Here is a 16,854-nt window from a genome sequence, read left to right on the forward strand (position 1 = left end):
TTATGGCGGGGCGACCGCCCCGGAACCCGCGTTCATGAAAAAAATTAAAATTACGATAGTTTTGAAAACGCAATTTCAACTATTACCTACTGTATTGTTAAGTCCGTGCTAGACAAAAAATAATATTATGAAAAAGGAATAATACCCAGACGGCACAGAACCCTCCGTATCTAATTCGTATGTACATAGTACCCATTGACTACGGGGATACTGTGCCGCTCCGTCGCTTTTCGTCAATGGATAATTTCCATTCGCGGCCTGTCGACGAAGCGCGTACGCAGCATGTGAATGTCCGCTACTAAGCACGTACGATAGGATACGAAGCGCGCAGGAACACGGCACTCAGGCTAATCTCAATCGATTAGGTCGAAATTAGATATATCGTAACTCGCACGATCGAAAAATGTATCGAACGCAACACAATCGATAGCTACCGACCGTAGCGAGAACCTTAATACGAATCATTATGAATTGTAAGTACTCAACAGGTAAATAATACTATATCATGGTATTTAGAATTCATGATATAGTATTATTTACCTATTGAGAACTTACAAAACTTATTCGGCCACTTAAATAACTGCGAAAAATGAGATTCTCAAGGTTAATTCACGCATCCCCAGCATCCAGCATTCTTAAGTGGCTCGTACTTACTTGGAAACCTTGAGATGTTAATAAGAGTAAATTCTTATTAATTTTGACACTAAATAAGACATCACATAGCCCACGAGCATTAAAAAGCTTACCCTAAAGCCTGACGAAATAAAATTTTTAAATAAAAATTGCCGATGAAACAGGATTGCTGACACATCTGCTATTAGTATGATCGAATTCATCAAAATGCAAGCAAAAATTAACGTATAGTTCAGTCTCAGCTACTAAAACTTACCCATATCAGGCGCTAAAGTATTTGAAAAATTATTTGGGATGAGTAAAAGTCTCTAGGTCACTGCAGTAAATGTATCAACCTATTAAAAATATGAAAGTCCTGCCAAATCACCAGCATAAACACTTGTAAAATAAAACATGGTATCTCTTAGATCACACCTCCGATTTTATACTTACTTTGCATGAAGTCACCACCACAAGAAATTTTAAAGAGGCAGGAAAGAAAAAACCCACAGAAATACAATACATATATTATGTATTTTCTATTGTCAACCACAATAATATTTCCAAATTTCTCTTCTATGCCACATCTAATTTAGCGAAACAATTAATCTTATTCTCTTTCGAATAGAAAATTATTTAAAAGAGGACTGGTCGATACATAAAAACTATCTTCAATACTTTCTCCGATGAACGTCCACTATCACAGCATCAACTTGCACAAATCAAATCCACATCCACAAATATGTCACTTCTGCCACAATGTCTGTCTTCTTGGCGACAGGTAACAGTGAAGCAATGGTACCTTCCTCCAATCTGGGCACCTGCAATTCAGCAAGAATTTTCTCCTCGTCTTCTCGTCCAAGGCCACAGATTATTTTCTGATATCACAAGGTGCGATGTGAAGCTCACACACCTAAAATTAATAAATAATAAAATACCATGTAACTTATTAGGTCAAATCATTTCCAATTTTTGGTATTTCTGCATGAGAAATCAAATTACTAGGCTCGTAAATATAGTAAATATTTGTATGCCTGATATTTTTATTGTTTTAAACTATAGCATAAGATAATTTGAAATGATGAAAGCCGACGTGTAATACACCATAGGGCAAGCTGAGAAGCAATATTCGATCCTATAAACTTGGCAGCTTATTCCTAGTTTCTCCTTTAACCACACGTTTACCGAATGAATTAATACAAAAAAGACAACTAAAATGCAAGAATTTTCAAAAGAATTGCTGCTACAATATTTTGAATCACCATTTTTAGTACTGAATAGTACTATAGTACTTCAGTACTGAATAGTTCGGGATGTTGATGCATCAACATCCCGAAGCCACTTCTAACTTAAAATTACATCCAAATAATTACAGCGAGAAAGAGTACATACCTCACAGCTTTTCGTAGGGGTGAAATGTTTTCTTCTTATCGCACAAATTCACTTCTTCTTCAACTCAGGATCTTTTGGAAAGCTAAAAACTTGAACCATGTACCGGAATTTCCATTACATCCCGACAATACACACACGAAAGGCATTTTTAACAAAAGTATCTCACTAACACGTTTCTGAAGCCCAGTGAATGAAATTAAAGAATAAGGGAAACTTCACCATTACCAGACACTCTATTTTTCACAAACTTAACCACAAAAATCCCTGAAATGTGGTGAGACGTGACGTAAACGATGCGATCTCCAACGGCTTGTGCCAGCTTGTGAAGGCATGTGATCTTTCTAGGAGGATATGGCACGATGGCCCCACCCGCGAAAGAAAATAGTCCCATACCGAATACAGTTTTATCGAGGAGATACAATTTTATCGATGAATGAATTTGCTAGTCCTCTTGCATCTTTTTTCGTCATTAAAGGAAATAAAGAAACAAAACCTTTTTAGTAACTTCCTAAGCGCGATTTTTGTATCTTGATGGTCCACCCTCGTATTCAGGTACGAAAACTTGTGCCGTCTGGGTAATGTAGTAAGCTCGCGGCTGAGCTTAAAGCCACCGAGTGCGTCCACCGGGTTGCGGGTGGTGGGTCGACCTTTAGATATAGAGGTTAGCTGCGAGATAAGCGAGTTCTCTCGTCGAATGAGCAGTCGTGGACAAAAAGCGGCGGTATTCTGAGGGGGTATTGGGCTACCCTTGGGTAAGGTAGACCATTTAAAAGATACCAAAACCTGTGAAGATACCGTGACTTGGCGACTGGGGGCCGCCAACAATTATGCCTCTCATCACCCGGGGGAGAGGGCAGCAGCTCTTCTTCACATGTGCGAAGGTGGAGACCATACTGGTCGGTACAGCGACACACATTCCACTACGGGCGTGGTAACATTTACTTTAACGGCTGTAGTACTGCGATGTGGAAGGCAAGGGGAAACCACCACATTATCATCCCGAGGAGTCACAGCTACTCTACTCCACTCAATCAATGTAGTAAGTAATTTTTTTGTGCAATTGCGTTTGTCAGCACAGTACTGTGTCGTGTGAGTGATAACAACGAGTGAGAGGGTCCCGCACTGAAGGTTCGCCCCTAGCCCCGCACCTGCTAGGGCCAGCCCTGCTAAAACCATTCACAATCTGAACAAGGTCGTTTTGTACCTGTTGTGCTTCGCATCAGTGGCGGCTGGTGGTAATTTATCTATGGTGTGCATTAGAGCAGATATAGGATGGTTTAATTATATTATGTTAATCCTAATCCATGAGCATCATATTTCGTCGTAATAGAATACATGGCAAGCTAAACATATCACTGGTACATTCTACCCTTAAAATTGCATGAACAGAAATAATATTAGCATGCATGAAAATAATTTTTCTAAACACACATTTACAAGTGACGGTTGGTGAAATTCATTCTCCTTTCCTTAAACCCTTGGAGGGAGTAGTGTAGAGAACTGCCATCCAGAGGACTCGGCGGACTAGGATCCTGGACGCAGGTAGTGTAGGTGGCGGCAACACCACTACACCACCTGCTAGTCAGTCACCAAAAACATGCGCGTGCGCATTCGCATGGTTTTGAGTCTGCTCCCATCGCCCCTTTGAACAGCACATACCCCCCCGCTTACCTCGTCCCGCCAGAGCTCCCTCAAGCGATCGCACAGACCGAAAATGCGCCCGGCATGATGCCACGGGATCGCACACTTGTAGAGCGGTGAATTCGAAAACGAGATAGCTGTAGCGTTCGGAGGCTCATGTTTCTTGCATATGCAGACAGGATTTTTATCCTTCTCGTTGCAAAGGAATAGTTTTCTTTTATAATTTATTCACCTTTGGGTGTGCACTTGCTAACATGCGTATACGCATGCGCCGCCACTGCTTCGCATTGAGGTTCAAAATTCCCGTATTTTCCTTTTCTTTTGCGATCGCGCACCGCAGAACCCACGTGGTTTTCCTTTTAGGTAATATCCGTCCACCGTCAGTGGATTAAGTGAAGGTATGCACTGTCGCCGCTGGTTTCTAATCAGTGGAGCCGGGGATCGAAATCGTCCAACATTGGAGTTGGCGAATTCATCTGATGGTACGTATCCTCACAGTATATTGTATTCCTTTCCTTCGGGGACTTTAAAAGAATAGTTGTGCAGTACATCTATTTTCGCTATCAAAGACCCATTATGTTCTTTTACTGAACTCAAATACTCTTGAGCAAGTGAAAGTAGCTGAGGAGATACTTTTGAGATATGTTTTCCTCTTCAACAAATACTAAGGGGCCAATTAGCCCCTTTAAAGAAATGAAGCTTAATTTTAACCTTCAGGAAAGTGTAGTGCTACATTTCCCTTGCACTGATTGGAACAGATGGTACCTCAGGGAAACATTTCTGAAGTGTAAGTCATTTGGAACTGTCATCCATCTGCTTTGTACCACTGATTTGTATGTGCTTTCGAACTGCTGTGGAATTGAAACACGGTACACAGCAGTTTATGACGTCATAGCGTCCTACCATGTCATCAACTCATTTGTAAGACATTTTGAACTGCTTTGGATTTCCATTGGAAACTGCTATGGATCTAATTTTCAACCTTTGGAACTCATTTGGATTTAAATTTGGAACTCGTTTGTAACACTCGTTCATCCGTTTTGAAACTGATTTGTACCATCATTTCGCATTAGCTCCATTGCTTTCCAAAGCATAAGTCATAAGCGAAGGACCTTCAAGCTCGACATGCTTAACACAAGTTTCATATTTTCACATTGCGATGTTAAATATCTGAAAATTCAATGGAAAATGCGAAAAAAGGCCTTTCCGGGTTATCGAACTTGTCTACCTCGACATTGAAATATATTTTCGAAGGAGGGATCCATGGCGAAAATATTCAGTCCTATAAAATACGGATTCAAATATGGACATTAACCATTTCCTAGGGATCGCGAAGACAATACATCGGTATGTGTTATGTATATTAATCGATGCAAAATACTACTTTTCCGGTAATATTAAAGTTCGAAAGCAATGAAAAAAGGTTGCAAAAATGCCGTAAAATTCAAAATTTATATTTGCGAAGTATACTTTGAAAGCGAAGTAGACATTGATGTTTTTACGATAATAATATACTTGGAAAACCAAAAAAACGCGAGCGCTATGAAGTTGTTATTAAATACCTTTATTATACGCAACCAAGATTCTCGGTACACAGTGAAGATAATCTTGTCGCATTTCAAATCGGACCCAAAAATACGATTTAAGCAACAAGGAAAATAGATTAATTTTTAAACTCATTCGATTGAATATTTGGGAGTTCCGTTTCTATTAACTGACTTTGCGATTATTTCTTAAACCACTTATGCATTTTTATTGCAGAAGATTTATTAAAGAATTTTCATTTTCTCGACCAAACGTATCAGACTGAATCTGGCCATGGTATGTTGGCGCGTAGAAGACATTTCCAAAACATTTGATGACGTATATAAATAGCATGGATTTGTTCACAAAGAATTGGAAACGTATGGAAAGCAGTAACACATGAATCGTCTCCGTACACAGCAGTTACAATACGAATGATGACGTCTGGAAATCCTGCCGAATCGTTCAAAAGGAGTTCCAAATGTGTAGAAAGCAGTTCCACACGAACACACTCTGTACAAAGGAGTTCGAAAGGGGATCACAAATGAGTTACAAACGTCTTCATATTTATAATTTTTGGTACAAATGAGTGGAAATGAGTTTCACAGCAGTTCCAATGCAGATTTTGGTGTTCCAAAGCAGTTTCAAAAGGGTTCCAAAGCTATTGCAAAGCAAAACTTTTTCCCAAGGGAGGTAGACGAAGGATAGTACTACACTTGCCGTACCTTTCATGGAGTGTAGACTAAGGTTAGACAGATAGTAAGGGGAGGACTTCTTAGGAAGGGTAGACGAGGGTTGGTCTTATCTTACACTTAATGAAGTGTAGAGGAAAGTTACACGGATGGTAAACGAAGGAGTTCCAAGGAAGAGAAGATGAAGGATAATGCTACCCTTCCCTTGCCCTTAGTGCAGTGAAGAGGAAGGATAGATAGATGGTAAGGGAAGGAGATCTAAGGAAGGGTAGACGAAAGACAGCACAACACGAGTAGCCCTATACTAGTATATTTATTCCAATTACCAAACAACTATTACTTTATAAATATGCCTCTTACTTCTCCTCTCTGCTCTTACTCAATAGATGGTGGACGAGGGGTAGACGGATGGAAAGCAAAGGAGCTCCCAGGAAGGGTAGATCAAGAGTAGGCCTACTTTTCCCTTGCCCTTAAGGTAGGGCAGACAAATTGTAGACCAATGATAAGCGAAGGAGTTCCCTAGAAGGGTAGATCAAGTGTAGGCCTACCTTACCCTTACTGCAGGGTAGACAAAGTGTAGACCAATGATTGGCGAAGGAGTTCCCGGGAAGGGTAGATCAAGTGTTAACCTACCTTACCCTTAATGCAGGGCAGACAAAGTGTAGACAAATGATAAGCGAAGGAGTTCCCTGGAAGGGTAGATCAAGTGTAGGCCCACCCTTCCTTTACCCTCAATAAATAGTAGACGAGGGATAGACGGATGGAAGGTGAAGGAGTTCCCAGAAAAGGGTAGATCAAGTGTAGGCACAGCCTTCCTTTACCCTCAATACCCTACGGACGTCCGTCCACTTGGCGGACAGTCACCGGACGTCCTAAAGGTGTCCGTGTGCTGTGTGGGATCAAATGAGTCACAACTGCTGAGACACAAGTCAGTCTGTGCTGTTTCCCCACTTGATTGGTAGTAATCAACTTAGGAGTGTAAATTACCTTCTCTCCTTCCCTCTTTATAAGTAGTTTTGCGTTCACAGGTACCCACCAGCATCGCCAGAAAAACTGCTCAAGGCATTCCAGACTCTGGACAGTGAAGGACAAGGGTTCCTGACAAAGGAATGCCTTTCAAGGATGTTGACAGACGATGTTGGAGGTGTAGAGCCTTTCACTAAAGAGGAACTGGATGAAATGCTAGCAGTGGCGGTGAACAATGAATCAGGAACAATTGTCTATGAAGATTTCATCAATCTACTAATGGTGAGACTCATAAATACGACTGCAAAATTTACTATCTAACCCTTGGACCCTAAGGCGTTTCTTGGCGACTAAGAGTTATAGGTAGCTGAGACTTCGTAATTTTTTAACCTTTCTTGCAATGTTGTGTAACAAAATATAGTTAGCAAGTCTCAGGTTTGGGCTCAAAGCTCCGAAAAACATCTTGAAAAGGCAAAGCCAACACTACTACCCCTTCCTTCATACTCCCCCATTCTATAGAGCGTTCCACATTTAGTTGACAGTATGGGCTCTTATGGAGAATCGTTTCCCATGTTAATCTCCATAAGGCCGGGAGCGCGGTGTTGTCAATAACAGCACGAAAATTGATGTTGCGTTATGCACTGATTAAAAATTGCATTCTAATGTAGAATGAGACGCTGCATTCATTAGTGCTAATAGTTTTTCGATGAAAATTATAACAAAAGCTATAAAAAACATTTCCTTAAATTTCCGTCAGAAACGTGTATTTTTTTACTTTATCTTCTTCTCGCAATTTCTGCCTGACCGTTGTCTGTATTGAATTGAATCTTCTGCAAAAAATTCTTCACACTATTTTCTCCTTGACGGTTTTCACCAATTGTACAAATATTGAGTTAAAATGTTGTTATGCCGACGTAACACCCTCTCGGACAAGAAATTTTTGTTTGCAAGGTAAAAAGTAGTCGCTTACTAACTTACGTTTCTTAAATCGTAGGTCCCTATATGCTGCGTATCAAATGTGAAGAAAACTACAAGGTTGTTTTTGGTGAAAAAATCATTAACTTACATCAATTCTGAAGCAAGTTACAAGGTTTTGATCTTAAGAAAAAATATTATGGTGCCGCTGGGAGGGCTTCTTGCTTTTTCTTGCGCGCAGAGGGAAAATTCTCGGGCGGAAAAGGAGTTTTTTGTCAATGCAAACTATGAAATGTATTTATCTTTTCGTTTGATATCCTAAACAGAGAATACTCATACGCCGTAACAGCAGTGCTTTTATCTGAATACATTGATACACGAAAGTAAGCAAGCGGCTTGGAAATAAGACGCTTTCGCCTTGGGTGTTTAGGTCCCATCGCGGAAACCAAGAAAAAGAATATCTCATAATCTGTGCGAAACACTACCCCATCCAGTGCACGGCTTTTTACAAAAGGGGGCTTGAGTTCCTTTCGTAGGGTAACATAAAACCTGCACCAAAAGCGATCCTAGCCGAAGGGGCCGAGGGAAGAATTTACGAAGGCGTTTAGTTTGTTATTGCATTTTTTTGGAGTGAACAAGCGTTGTGTGGTCTGCTGATTTTGAGAATTGTGAAGTGTGTTTTACACTTATCTTTGCTGTAACACGCCCAATCAATATGTCTGATACAAAGAAGAGGAGAAAAGGGAAGAAGCTCATAAGCCGCGAAAGACAGTTGGTACTCAAAGTCTTCTCGTACTTAAGGAAATCTCTCAGCATTAGTTAGGCCTGCCGAGAAGCTTCGAAGGCTTACTGGGTTAGGCTGTCCCAAAAAAACACTTTTTTGGAAATTCCAAAATCGTCACTCGGATTTCGATGACCCTCGGGTATACAAGGATAGGCAAAAAAAGATTTTCGAAAAAGTTTAAATAATTAGGTAGCGAGGGGCGCCTAAATACCAACACCCTTAATTTATCATACGATTTCCCAAAAAATGTCAAATTATGGGTAATCAGGGTAAGTTGTGGTCAAATGGGCTAAAATTTCGTCGGTTTTTGCGTATCTTTCACCGTTTAGGCTGTGCGGCCCGCGCAGCCTGGCGCCAAGAGTGGCGCTAAGCGATGCGGCTCGCGCGACGCGGCGCAACTGACGGCTGAGGCGGTCCCCCTCCCCTCCCACACCCCTCCTCCTCACCTGCCGTCGCCCGCCATGTTCGCATGCTTCAACTCATAAACAATCAAAACAATACACCATGGAGAATACATTATATAGGAGATTAAAGAGACTGCCACTAGGTGTTGCCATGAGCATCCCGAGCTAACGAAGTGTTGCCAAATGTCGCAGTGTTGCCTATTCTGCAAAGACGGGTCGCTGCATGGGGAAACGTATAGTTTTAAAGGGCAATAGGACGGACAGAAAACCGAATTAACTTTTCGACTTGACCACTACCCGTTAATAAATACATTTCAACGAATCACTGAATAACAAATCGTCCTTTTGTCAATTTCCCGCTAACTCCATGACCAGCAGACGACGTATTCCGTAATAAATACGACGCCTCTCACAGTGCACAATTACCTGCTTAACATGTCAGAACATCGCAACTTCTGGATTCCCCTACTCTAAGTATTGCGATGTATATCGGTAATGTTATCGGAGTATGACATTGACTTTAGTTGTCATAAGGCACAGCGAAAAAAACCACAGAATAATTAAGCGTAAATAAAGTATGACTTTTAGAAAGTATTTGCACGAGAGGGATCAGTGAAAGTTTAGAAATCGATCTTAAAAAAATACAAACACATTTCTCTTATCAACGGAAAGAGCGATTGGTACAGATAAAGCTCAAAACCCACTAAGCCCCGAACTCTTTTGATTTCAAAAGCAACGAGAAAAAAAGGCACCGAACACAACCATACAAACAACATTTCGGACGTGATGCATCATAAAGCGTTGAAGATATGGCAATTAATCTAACAATGCTCGTTGCATTTGCAACGGATGTCACAGTGCAAGATTAAGAATGAAGAATGCTATTGACTAAAAAGCGCTACCCTATCTAACAGTTGTCCTTCACAGAATTGAAATTTGGCATTTTATTATGACTATAACACAAAACTCACCTGTGCATGGATTTGCAAATACTTGCCTCTGATGGGGTGGCACTCACATTAACTGTAACACACATTAGAAATCATGCAATTTGCAGCTGTTACGGGAAACGTGGACCGGATGTCATGTAGACTTAAATAATTATATCCCAATTATTGTTCACAATCACATCAAACAGAAATTTATTGCCAAAATTGTAACTTACATAGAAATTAAAACAGAAATCTCTTTAGTCCAATATCAAACTATAGCTATTCACTGTGTGAGTCACACACCACGTAAAATAACTTTCCTTTTATAAACAGTTTAAACTTAAGATGATTAAGCACAGCAAATAAATAATGAAACAACACTGAGAACAGTTGATACAAAAATTCAAGCCTTGTATCGTTGAAATCACTTGCACTACACTAACCTAATTGCACTATGATAACACTGACTGCTCCAGAATAGTATTAATTGCACTTCACTTTCACTAATTTAACTTCGCTCCCACCAATTGCACTACTCCAGCGGCCGTTTCTGGCCCAGCATCCTTGCAATCGAAACAGCAAAACCACGGCAATACTCCACCTAAAAGGTAGAAAACAGATGATGTAAGAAAACTGATTTAAAGGATGAAACACAAGGATCGACAATACAACACTCAATAAGAAATAGTTTAACACTCATTACAAATGGAACATTTTCTAGTTACCAATCAGTGAAAGTTTAGAACTCTATCATAAAAAAAATACAAACATATCTCTTATCAACGGAAAGAGCGATTTTATGTTTCAAACGGAAAGAGAACTCACTTTATAAAACGAAAAGATATCAAATTAATTCGACGATGCCCTATTTTCACAACGCATTCACTGGCGCGGACATAAATTCGTAGGTATTGCGAAGAGGTTCCTATTCCGCCATTGCGTCAGCGCATCAATCCGCGAGATATATGCATCATCTAAATAGAAGCACATGGCAGATTAAATTGATCTCTTCACATTATCAACAATTCTGCCTTGAAGTCATAACACTACATCGATTTTCCCTGATTTAAACCCCACTTATTTAGAAGACAAATAGAAAGCTTTCAGTCCAGAGAAGAACATTCATGTATAAATGCCAATAAGGACGCCAAAATGGAGTCGCCCGCGATATCCCCACGATGTGTAAAAAAGGCGATTAATTGCTTACCGGCCGACTTTAAAATATTTTATTCGGATATAAACAGCAAACATGCGTATTCAAAAAACTTTGGATCTAATTTTTCATAGGTCTTTAGCCAACTTGCATATAGCTGGCACTTCCCGCCATTGCTGGCGGGAAGTAACAGCAGCACATTTTCCTCCCCAGTGCTCACTTTCCTCCCACGGCGAATGATAACCAATTGTTATCTCATCACAAGATATGTATATTAACGTCTAATAACAGAAATTTAAAAAAAATCGGCCAAAGTTGATCAATCCCTCTTACCAACTAAAATGGTACTCACCGTAGCCACACCATGCCATAGCCTTGGACCTGCTTTCTTCCAGATATCAACCGAAGTGTTCACTTTTTGCGTCTTCTTGTAAGCGGTCGTGCATCCCCACACATAACAAGTTCGAGAATTGCAAATATTTTCCAAAGAAAATCTCACAAATTGATGAATTCCGGAGCTCTGCACACAAGCGTCCGTTGCCTTGCGTTGGAATGTAATGTGATGTAATGACTGGTAATGACTAAGCAACCCAGAGAATATTTTTGTCGCGACAAGTGGCAAAAGTGGGGAACTAATAGACGCGGGAGTCGGACCACAGCGCTTTCGGATTACAACGGGTAGCAAGACAACTAACCTGTGTAATGTATTAATCATAAATACCCTACACAGGATTCTCCACTCCCTTGGTTCCCGTGATTCCCACCGATCGCATCAAATAGCGGCGCTGATGTAGCGAGCCCCGGTTGTCACGCCCACAAGAGGCACGCTACGCGGCGAATTTGAATCCACGTTTCGCAACGCAGAGCTGTGAAGGGCAAAATTTGCTGGCGGAGCGGGAGCTCTCGTGGCGTCGACGCAACGCGGAGCTGTGAAGGCACCCTAATATGGCCGCGAGAGGCACGCTTTGCGGCGAATTTGAATCCATGTCTCAATCGTTCATTGCTAAGAAATAAAGTTCGTGTCAACTGTCCACGAATATATAACTATCACCGTGAGTTTATGTAGTTTCCTGGTGGTGAAAATGTACGTAATCACAAAATCGGTACGCTAATTCACGTTGAGAGAAGGGAAGAATAAGTGGGTAAGGAAACGCTGTTAACTTTCCCTAGCCTGAATTAAGTTTGAGGGCCCATAGATATCAACCATGTCTTTAAACTTCCGACACCTATGTTTTAGAGAATTAAGAATGATTCCTGCGCAGCTCATAAAGAAGAGCACTCGTTGACATCATTACCAGACCACCTAGGCACACTTGGGGAAGGGTCAGATCCGGTATTAGGACCATAGCAAGAATTTTTATCATACAGACTGTCCCAAGGGTCGTGTGTCATTTTTGACCTGTAATTTTAGTAACTTTGCATGGAGCAATATTCATGAAAATTGTCACACTTATGGGGAAAGGTCCTAAGTTTTGTTAAGTGTAAGCAAAATTTTACAATTTTGACCTTTTGACCTCACAAAGTGGGTCCAAACCAAAAATTTGAATTTGCCTTATGGGGTTTCAATGTTAAAAAAATCGAGATAGACAAAAGTGTGAATTTCATTGACCAATATGTCAATTCTTAGGTTTTCGGACACGAGAAACCCGAAAATACCACTTTTATTTACGAATATTCAACCGTTGACCCAGTAAGGTCACCGTCAAGGTCATAAGGGTGGCAAAAGGAATAGCATACCAACAAAGGTGTCGATCCATGGGTTTTGTAGGGTGCCCAAGTCATTGGTATTGTCCAAATACCCGTATTAATCACTAATTGACCTCCGAGGGTCACCACGGGGGTCAAAGGTCATAGAGTTAAAAGTCGGGCAATCATAAAAACCAAGGGGTCAAATCATAGGTTTTGAAGGGTGCCAAAGTCGGTTAGGCTGTTCGTAGATCCGTATTGTTGATTTTTTGACCTCCGAAGGTCACAATTGGGGTCAAAGGTCATAGAGTCAAACGTCGAGCCATCATGACAACCAAGGTGTCAAACCATAGGTTTTCAAGGGTGCCAAAGTCGGTTAGGCTGTTCGTACATCCGTATTGTTGATATTTTGACCTCCGAAGGTCATAATGGGGGTCAAGGGTAATAGAGTTAAATCGGCCCACCATGACAGCAAAAGAGTGTAACAATGTGTTTTAAAGGGTGCCCAAGTCAGTTTTGCTGTTTTTAAATCCATATTGTCGACTTTTTATTACCAGCGAGGGTCACCATGGGGTCAGAGGTCATAGAGGTATGTTTTGAAATAATAGGAAAACTAATGTCCCCAACCAAAGGTTGTTTTGTTGTTTGTTTCCTATTATTTCAAAACATGCCTCTATGACCTCTGACCCCATTGTGACCCTCGCTGGTAATAAAAAGTCGACAATATGGATTTAAAAACAGCAAAACTGACTTGGGCACCCTTTAAAACACATTGTTACACTCTTTTGCTGTCATGGTGGGCCGATTTAACTCTATTACCCTTGACCCCCATTATGACCTTCGGAGGTCAAAATATCAACAATACGGATGTACGAACAGCCTAACCGACTTTGGCACCCTTGAAAACCTATGGTTTGACACCTTGGTTGTCATGATGGCTCGACGTTTGACTCTATGACCTTTGACCCCAATTGTGACCTTCGGAGGTCAAAAAATCAACAATACGGATCTACGAACAGCCTAACCGACTTTGGCACCCTTCAAAACCTATGGTTTGACACCTTGGTTGTCATGATGGCTCGACGTTTGACTCTATGACCTTTGACCCCAATTGTGACCTTCGGAGGTCAAAATATCAACAATACGGATCTACGAACAGCCTAACCGACTTTGGCACCCTTCAAAACCTATGGTTTGACCCCTTGGTTTTTATGATTGCCCCACTTTTAACTCTATGACCTTTGACCCCCGTGGTGACCCTCGGAGGTCAATTAGTGAATAATACGGGTATTTGGACAATACCAATGACTTGGGCACCTTACAAAACCCATGGATCGACACCTTTGTTGGTATGCTATTCCTTTTGCCACCCTTATGACCTTGACGGTGGCCTTACTGGGTCAACGGTTGAATATTCGTAAATAAAAGTGTTATTTTCGGTTCTCTCGTGTCCGAAAACCTAAGAATTGACATATTGGTCAATGAAATTCACACTTTTGTCTATCTCGATTTTTTTTAACATTGAAACCCCATAAGGCAAATTCAAATTTTTGGTTTGGACCCACTTTGTGAGGTCAAAAGGTCAAAATTGTAAAATTTTGCTTACACTTAACAAAACTTAGGACCTTTCCCCATAAGTGTGACAATTTTCATGAATATTGCTCCATGCAAAGTTACTAAAATTACAGGTCAAAAATGACACACGACCCTTGGGACAGTCTGTATGATAAAAATTCTTGCTATCCCACACAGCACATCGTTGCCAGAGGACGTCCGCTGCGCGTCCGTCGCGTCCTCTCAGTGTCCGCGGATTTTCAGGACAGCCAGAGGACATCCGCCGGCTGTCCTGGCCATCCGTCCGCACACTGTCCTATCTCGGATGTCCAGCGGACGTCCAGCTAGTGTCCCATTACGCAGGGTTTGGGAGTTTTGGTTTCCTCTTAAAACACTCACCTCCTCAAGGAGGAACTCCGAGAGAAAGTCTCGTGATCCTCCTCCGAGTAGGGAGTATAGGAGAAGGGAGAAAGAAAAAAAACTCTCTCTCGTTTCTGAAGCCAGAATACTTCCTCCCGATCGAGGAAGAGGAAATTTTTCGTGGAGGAAGAGATATTTTGAGGATTATTTTAGGTAACCAAATGTAATCCTCTTGTTGGAGTGTGGACTCATAGGAAATTATAAACTATTTAACGAAAAAAAAATTGACATTTTTACCGCTTCTATAGTTTAAGAACAACAAATGTACGCTATTTTTAAGTTTTATATTGTTTATAACAATTAATCAAGTTTAAACAAAGTTAGCAACAATTTAAGTAACATTTACGAGCGTTAAAAATTTCTACATGCCTCACGGGTTAAACAACAACAATTGAACGAACTTATGACTCTCTACATTATTTATAACAATTTTTAAAGTTTAAATAAATTTAGCAACAATTTTAGAAACTTTCAAAAAATTAAAAATTTCCGCATGTTGTACGGTTGAGAAGCGTTGGATGAACAATAAACCCGTACTTTTCATGATTATAAAAATTACTTAAATTTAAACAAATTTAGCAACTTTTACAAAAATTAACAACAGGAATAATGGAATTTATCGATTTTTACTGAAATTTTATATTATGTACCAATGTCCTGCGGACGTTCGCGTCTCGGGGACATTCCATTCCTACAGGTTAAATGAACTCTTTCAACTTATTGATTAATTAATATTTACTCTCTAGGGATTAAAAAATCTCAGAGGCGATTGATTGGAAAGTATTTTAATGAAACATAACGCTTTAAATTCATTTTAATTTTAATGGTAAGAATTCTCCTAAAATTATCACGGCATCGATGGCCTCATTCCCAGATTAGAAATTGTAATTGTCCAATTTAAGGATAGGCAAGTAGAAGAAGTAGTAGAAGATAGAAGGTAAGTACTGCCGTACCTTTACTTTATATCGAAATTCTAGTTTTTTTGGTGGCGAACGAATTTTGAATCTACCGCTACTCCGCGATTCAGGTGTTCTACCATGGTTCTCCACATTCCTCCGTTCCTCCTTTCCAACAGAGGAACCGGAACGGAACACCGGAGACAGCATGGTGGTTTGGCGGTTACAAAGATGCTGCTGCAAGTAAGTTTGATGTGACTTCTAAATAATTTTTTCTTGGCGTTCACTGGCGGCAGTATAGTGTTTCCGCATGCTCCTTATATTTCTTATAACTCAGCCTGTAACATCTCGAGGAAAAATATGGCTCTGCTTGGAACAACATTACCGTCTTGGTAAAACCGTTACTTGGCAACTAAAGGTAGCGTCTTTTTCCGTTGTTCATGGTGAAATTTTCGCTTTTGTTCCTTGTTTACATGATATAATTTAAAGTGGAAGTTCTTGTACTATAGTCTCTGTACGCGAGAACGTATAGGAAATAATGTAAGTGCTAGCGCATAAAATAGAACCTGTTGTTTTGATAGCGTAGGTTACGGCTGAATTTGTTGGAAGTCCCAACGGTCCGTTTGGTTCCGTTCCTAAATCAAATCAAGTAGGGTTCTTGGCAATAAATATAACTAGGAATTGTACTTACGTGTAACCGGGGGATTTTGCAACACGCATGTATGATTAATAGGTTTCACGTAAATTATTAATTCTTTGAAATCGGACTACACCGTGTGATTTCTTTCGATATGTATAGTTACGCACGCATCGAAAAAGAACAATAATGTTATGATAGGATAACCACCAATGTTTAGCCTTTTTACAAAAAGTTTTTATACTCTTTATCTGTTTGATGGAACTAGGTTAATAATTAAAAATTTTAGGTCCTAAATAAATAAATGATCTATTATGTCAGTAAAGATAAGGCTTAGGGATTGAAAAATTACAATGCCGACGTAACTTTTATAGCGTTTATTATATTTTTTCTGCCAAACTTTGCTAACCTAATAAAATATAAACTAATTTAACTACAAACTAAGTAACTGTGCTATTAGTCATCCATGCATTTAATTTAGTGGAAACTATAGGACGACTGTAAGAAACTCGGGATGAATCTAAACAAGGTCTAATTGTAAGTGATATATTGTGTAAACAAACCTTAAGGCTATGTTTCATGGTTCATTTATTTGCTCAAACTGCTGCATGAAATCTTATACCCAGAAAATAGAACTTGTGCATCT

At 40.1% G+C, this 16,854-nt stretch overlaps 1 protein-coding gene and 1 long non-coding RNA gene across 2 annotated transcripts in view; one reads left to right on the forward strand and one right to left on the reverse strand.

Annotated features, from left to right (window-relative positions):
* Positions 1–7,160, forward strand: part of LOC124166906 (dynein regulatory complex protein 8-like) — a 31,923-nt gene extending 24,763 nt beyond the window's left edge. The window contains exon 4 of the mRNA XM_046544615.1: positions 6,890–7,160. Within this exon, the coding sequence (XP_046400571.1) occupies positions 6,890–7,148 (259 nt within the window). The 3' untranslated portion in view covers positions 7,149–7,160. The remainder of the gene's footprint in view (positions 1–6,889) is intronic.
* A 2,882-nt stretch (positions 7,161–10,042) lies between these two features.
* Positions 10,043–11,568, reverse strand: LOC124166683. Its single transcript, XR_006866476.1, has 2 exons — positions 11,368–11,568; positions 10,043–10,463 (listed from the first exon to the last, which is right to left on the reverse strand). It is a non-coding gene; the product is annotated as an uncharacterized LOC124166683 (long non-coding RNA).
* Positions 11,569–16,854: the final 5,286 nt, after the last annotated feature.

Source organism: Ischnura elegans, chromosome 10 (genome assembly GCF_921293095.1).
Source record: "Ischnura elegans chromosome 10, ioIscEleg1.1, whole genome shotgun sequence".
Lineage (NCBI taxonomy): Eukaryota > Metazoa > Arthropoda > Insecta > Odonata > Coenagrionidae > Ischnura > Ischnura elegans.